This window comes from Cervus canadensis, chromosome 10 (assembly GCF_019320065.1).
Source record: "Cervus canadensis isolate Bull #8, Minnesota chromosome 10, ASM1932006v1, whole genome shotgun sequence".
Taxonomy (NCBI): Eukaryota; Metazoa; Chordata; class Mammalia; order Artiodactyla; family Cervidae; genus Cervus; species Cervus canadensis.
Window position 1 is genome coordinate 39,973,982 of NC_057395.1, and position 6,067 is coordinate 39,980,048.

General features: G+C 50.1%; 1 protein-coding gene across 1 annotated transcript; it reads left to right on the forward strand.

Annotated features, from left to right (window-relative positions):
* The first annotated feature begins 2,163 nt into the window (after positions 1-2,163).
* LOC122448250 (protein PET117 homolog, mitochondrial) lies at positions 2,164-5,923 on the forward strand. The gene is made up of 2 exons (XM_043479429.1): positions 2,164-2,409; positions 5,774-5,923. The coding sequence occupies exons 1-2, from the start codon at positions 2,314-2,316 to the stop codon at positions 5,921-5,923; spliced, it is 246 nt and encodes an 81-aa protein (XP_043335364.1). The 5' UTR covers positions 2,164-2,313.
* Positions 5,924-6,067: the final 144 nt, after the last annotated feature.

A 6,067-nucleotide genomic window follows, 5' to 3' on the forward strand; every position in this document is an offset into this window, starting at 1 on the left:
TGGGACATGGAAGTGAAAGTACAGAGTCCTAACTCCTGAACAGCCAGTGAATCCCCATGAGCGACTTTTGAAAAGCAGAATAACAATCCATGTCAAAAAGACAAGCTGAAAAATCAGTCATGGCAGAATGAAAGACCATCTCACTCTGACATACATTCTAAGACATGCAGCTTTACTGAAGGCTCACTGACTAAGAGGGAGAAAATATCTGGAGTCTACCGCAAGTAAAAAGTAGTCTAGTATACCTTTTTTTTCTTTAGAGAAACAGCCAAATATGCCCTGAATTAAACTGCTTCTAATTCCAAGGTCAGCACAGGGACCCTATTCTCCAACTCAATGGTACTTCCTCCTCTGCAGAGAAAAATGCTGCAGGTGAAATATTTGATAAGGGTATTTTCACTTTAAAAGTTATTTTTATCTCATTACATTTCTGGAGAGCAGCATTCACTTTAAGCAACTGACACTCTGCACAACAGACCCTGGAATAGCAAAGCACTACAGAGATCAAGGTGGAAGAAACCTCAGGGTGAGACTCAGCCCAAATCAACAGTGTCCACAGTTGTTTGCACAGGAGGAAATCAAAATATTGTGTTCAGTTGCTAAGTTGCCTCCGACTCTGCGATTCCATAGACGGTAGCATGCCAGACTTCCCTGTCCTTCACTATCTCCTGAAGTTTGCTCAAACTCATGTCCATTGGGTCAGTGATGCCATCCAACCGTTTCTTGATCATAATACCTCTTCCTTGGAAAGCCCATTGTCTGTGTGAGCTGGGCATAGTATCTTCTTCCGTGAGCTTCTCAGTTCTCCGCTTTGCTCCATCATTTCTGACCCTAGTAACGCAGGCACCTGAACGTGGAAACCGGTGTAGACAGGATGTCTCAAGGGTTACCTGGAGACAAAGTGGCAGTGTCTTTCGTACCAGCAGGAGAGGAAGCGCTGCCTGGAGAGCTTGCCCTGCAGCCAGAAGGTTTTCCAACGACATCAAGAAAAAGCAGACTCTGAATATTCATTGGAAGGACTGATGTTAAGGTTGAAACTCCAATACTCTGGCCACCTGATGTGAAGAACTGACTCATTTGAAAAGACCCTGATGCTGGGAAAGATTGAAGGCGGGAGGAGAAGGGGAGGACAGCGGATGAGATGGTTGGATGGCATCACCGACTCAATGGACATACTGCTGCTGCTGCTGCTGCTAAGTCGCTTCAGTCGTGTCTGACTCTGTGCGACCCCATAGACAGCAGCCCACTAGGCTCCCCCGTCCCTGGGATTCTCCAGGCAAGAACACTGGAGTGGGTTGCCATTGCCTTCTCCAGTGCATGAAAGTGAAAAGTGAAAATGAAGTCGCTCAGTCGTGTCCGACTCTTAGCGACCCCATGGACTGCAGCCTACCAGGCTCCTCCGTCCATGGGATTTTCCAGGCAAGAGTACTGGAGTGGGTTGCCATTGTCTTCTCCGCAATGGACATGAGTTTGAGTAAACTCCGGGAGCTGGTGATGGACAGGGAAGCCTGGCGTGCTGTATGTAGTCCATGGGGTCGAAAAGAATCAGCAACTGAACTGAACAGAGTAACGCGGGCACCTGAACGCGGAAACTGGTGTAGACGGGATGTCCCAAGGGTTACTTGGAGACAAGATGACAGCGTCTTTCGTACCAGCAGGACAGGTACCGCTGCCTGGAGAGCTGGCTCTGCAGCCAGAATGTTTCCCGACGACGACGTCAAGAAAATCCAGACCCTGCCTCGCCCTCCCACAGCGTCAATGTGGAAGCAGGGGGACGTCTGCCACGTCTCACCAGGAAAACTCCCTCTCCTGGTGCCCTCCCCCGCCAAGGGGCAACAAGTGCTGAGTTTTGGGATGGTGGCGTGGCAGCGCCCAGCGCTCCGACGGGACATGCGCGGCTGAGGGTCCGCAAGGTACTCAAGCCGGAGATCCTGCTTCCCGACACTCCCGCCGCAGAGGACGGCGGATGAGAGGAAGGGGCTCAGGCCTCCAAACCCCGTCCCGGGTGGTGATGCCGGGGCCAGCTCTGGGCAGGGGCTCTTGGAAGTGGCCCCTTTCCAGCCCGCAGGGCAAGGAGACGATCTGGTCACTCGGGTCCTCCCCAGGCCCCGCCAGAAGTCACGCTCTCTGGCGGAGTAAGGGCGGCGCTCGGCGCTCGACTCCCCGCGCCTGGCAGCGGCCGGGCTCTGCGCTCGAGGCATCGCGCCTGGCCCCGCCCCGGGCGGCGACGCGCACTCGGCGGCGGCGGCGGCGGCCCCGGGCCTCAAGCGCTGCGAGCGGAGGCCGCGACCGACCAGCAGGCAGGCGCGGGGGATGTCGAGGCGCTCCAAGGTGGTGTTGGGCCTCTCGGTGCTGCTGACGGCGGCCACCGTGGCGGGCGTGCATCTGAAGCAGCGCCAGGACCAGCAGGTCGGTGTCCCGGGCCCGCGCGGTTCGGGCCTGGGGCCTGGCTCCGTGTGGCGCCTCTTTTCCTCTCCTTTCCTCCCTCCTCCGGGGCCGGGGACCCCCTCCCCCGTCCTTGGGAGGAACGGTCCTGGGGGTGAGGGGGTAGTCCCCGGGTACACTGGGCTCAGAGACGCCCCCCACCCCGGCCCCCGGGCCGCCGGGGTCGGAGCGCGGGAGGCGGACTGTTCGCGCTGTGTCTCTCAGCTCTCGCGTCTTCCTTTTCCCAATCGGTCAGCGTGACTCCCGGGAGCAAGCCTTGGCCCCGAGCTCGTAGGGAAGAAAGAAGAGGAAGCGCAGCTCGTCGTGGGCCTGAGGGTCGAGCGCCGGGAGGGGCGGGGGGCGGTGGAACCCGGGTCGCCGGGTGTGGGCGCGGGCAGCGGTGGGAGGGGGAGGTCGGTGCGTGTGCTGGTTGTGCGGAGATGCTGCCGGCGAGGCCTGTCCTGTTCCACGCTCTGGAAATCAGGAGACGAAGCCGACGGTGGTATTGGGATTTAGCGGAGGGAATGGAATGATTAACGATGATAGGACACCGAGGAGATGAGAGATTTGGGCTTAAAATAGGGCTCTAAGGGACTTCCCTGGCGGCTCAGAGGGTAAAGAATGTGCCTGCAATGCGGGAGTCGTGGGTTCCATCTCTGGGTGGGCAAGATCCCCTGGAGGAGGGCATGGCAACTCACTCCGGTATTCTGGCCTGGAGAATTTCCATGGACAGAGGAGCCTGAGGGACTACAGTCCGTGGGGTCGCAGAGAGAGTCCTGCACGACTGAGCAACTAAGACAGCTAAGGGGGTAGCTTTCCGAACATAGGCAGGAGGCTTCCTTCTCTAAGAAGGAAAAGGTGGTGATGGGAGGAAATTTGACAAGGGGGTAGAGGATGCTGTATTGAATGTAGCTCTGAAGTCAGGGAGCAGGGGTTTTTCCGAGTATAGAGTAAGGCTGGGCGCAAGCTTGGTTCTGATCTCCAGCTACACATGCCAATGTTCCTGGGAAATTTGTTGTTGTTTTTTTTTAATACCGTGAAACCGCCTGGGTCCTGCTCCAGACCTGTCAAATCAGAATCTCTTGTGGGTGTGGATCCCGCTGAAGTATATTTTAAAAGCGATTCAGGGGTTCTAACATGCAGCCAGGGTTGAGAACTGATGTTAGAATGTGAAAAGTGGAAGATTTAGCTATTTGGAAGTTAGAGGTGAAGGTTGACCAGAATAACTTGTGTTTGTTGTACCTCCAGTCATTCATGTGGCTTACTTCCTGGGAAACAGGACATGTGATTTGACATAGTTGGGTGTGTTGGAAGGTTCAGGGAAGCAAGAAATAAACCAGTGGTTGGCACCATTGCTTCCTGACTGTATACCACATACCAGACGCTGTAGGGAGCACTCATCCTCACAGGAAGCCAGCAAAACTGGCAGTACTGCCCTAGGAGTAAGAACTGCACCAGGAGCCAACTTCCAGCTGTAAGTTATGGTAATGAAGACGTCTGGGTGGTCAGCACAGTTGTCAACCGGAATTCCCAGGAAGGGTGTGCCAGGCAGTTGGCACAGATCTTGAAACTTGGGGGGAAAACTAGCAAATGATGGATGGAGAACAAGAACCCAAGCCACGTGCCAAAGTCTGAGAAAGGAAGGGAGGACCTCAGAGTAGGTGTGGAAGGTGTGGGCTTCAGGAGTTGGGTGGGGTGTGTAAGTGTGTCCTGACGGAAGGCACACAGGACAGGAGCTGGGGAAGGAAGATAGAATGAGAGCTTCCGATTCTATCTGGAGATCTGGCCCAGAGCGCAGGGTTCAGGACAAGTGGGTTTCAGTTGTGTTATCAGTCCCAGGACTCTTAAATTTCCCAGCTCCCTGATAATGGGAACTGAGGCTCCAGGCCTGGAGGAGGGCCAGCACCAAGGTATTTGGTGAGTTGTTAAGGTATACATAATAGTAAATTGAAAAACCAAAGACAAGCAGATCTGTAACTTGGTGCTTGTTGATGAATTGCAAGCTGGCCTTGCAGATGGAGATACTTCTCTGGTAGTTTATTTGAAAGAGGTCTGGTTTAAAATTAAAAAAACAAAAACAAAAAAACATACCAGGTCCTATGCCCTGCCCCCGTTATTCTGCCTCACAGGCCACTGTTATGAGAGTATTTAATGACCTGTAAACTATAAAATGTTAGTTATTAGTAATGACTGGATTGATGCTTTAGAAAGTCATCTTAGATGCCACATTCATATTCTGGAATCTTCTGTCGTTAGTGTTTGTGAAAGTAACTGCCATTGCTGGCCCTTTGTTTTTCCTCTGGTGATAGCTTTCTTTTTTCCCCCTTCTCTGCCCATTAGGTAGTTGATGGTAATTCTGTGTAATTTTTACTTATTCTCTTTACGTAATAGAACAAGTCAGGTTCTTTACTTTCTCGCATCCTTACACTTTGTTCAAATATTAGTACTTTTTTTCTATGATATTTATTATTCAGCTAAGACAGTTGCTAACAGGAATGTAGTTCACGGTTACTTTAACTCTCATCAAGGTTTTTTTTGAGGGGGCGGGGGACATAGGTGGCCTCTGTGGGGTCTTTGTTCCCCAACCAGTGGAAGCGCAGATTCTTAACTACTGGACCACCTGGGAATTCGCTCCTCAAATTTTTATTTAGCTCTCTTTCTTTTTTTCTCTTCTGTTTTTGTTTGTTTTTCACTTTTTTGTTTTATTTATTTTTTCCATTGCTATCAAATTTTAAAGTGTCATATATCAACTAAACTAAAATTCAGTACAGTGGCAGTTTTTCTTTTTTTTTTTTAAAGGAGATTTAATTTTGGCTGTGCTGGGTCATTGTTGCTGTGCTCGGGCTTTCTCTGATTTCCGGGCATGGAGGCTACTCTTCATTACAGGTTGCAGTCCTCAGGCTTTTCACTGCGATGGAGTACAGACTCTAGGGCGTTGAGGCTCATCTGCTAAATAGTGGTACACAGGCTTAGTGTTGCCCTGAAGCATGGGGAATCTTCCCAGCAGAAGCAGGGATCAAATCTGTGTCCCCTGCATTGGCAGGAGGATTCTTACACACTAGACCACCAACGGAAGCCCCAGTTTTTAATTTTTAATTGTTATTTACCATATTTGTATCAAACAATGTGGAATTTCCTAAAAGACGATGAGAAGTCTGTAATAATACTATGGCACTCTTCCAAGTTAGTTTTATAGTTTCTTTATTACATTTATACAAATTAAAATAGTAATTGGGTAGTTGGAATCTAAAAATTTTAAGTGTATCTAAACAGTGTTTTAGATTTGAATGATGCAAGGATGGGAACTGCCTGTTCCAGTTTTACTGAAATCTCTTTCTTACATTTTTAGAGGCTTCGTGATGGAGTGATCAGAGACATTGAAAGGCAAAATCGGAAAAAAGAAAATATTCGTCTTTTGGGAGAACAGATTCTTCTGACTGAGCAGCTTGAAGCAGAAAGAGAGAAAATGGTGTTGGCAAAGGGATCTCAAGAAACGTGACTTGAAGTGTGTGTGAAGTATTGATGAAAGAGACAGCATTCAATGTGTGTGTTGATGGAGAACAGCTTAGTGAAAGCTTTTTTGCTTACTGACCTTTTAAACTTGGTCAGAAAAAGGACAATGGCTCATATATTCTAAATACTG

Excerpts from the sequence above, each read along its gene's own strand:
- LOC122448250 (XM_043479429.1), top strand. The coding sequence starts at position 2,314 with ATGTCGAGGCGCTCCAAGGTGGTGTTGGGCCTCTCGGTGCTGCTGACG. Across the intron at positions 2,410-5,773 it reads AGCAGCGCCAGGACCAGCAG|AGGCTTCGTGATGGAGTGAT; the intron begins GTCGGTGTCCCG and ends TTACATTTTTAG.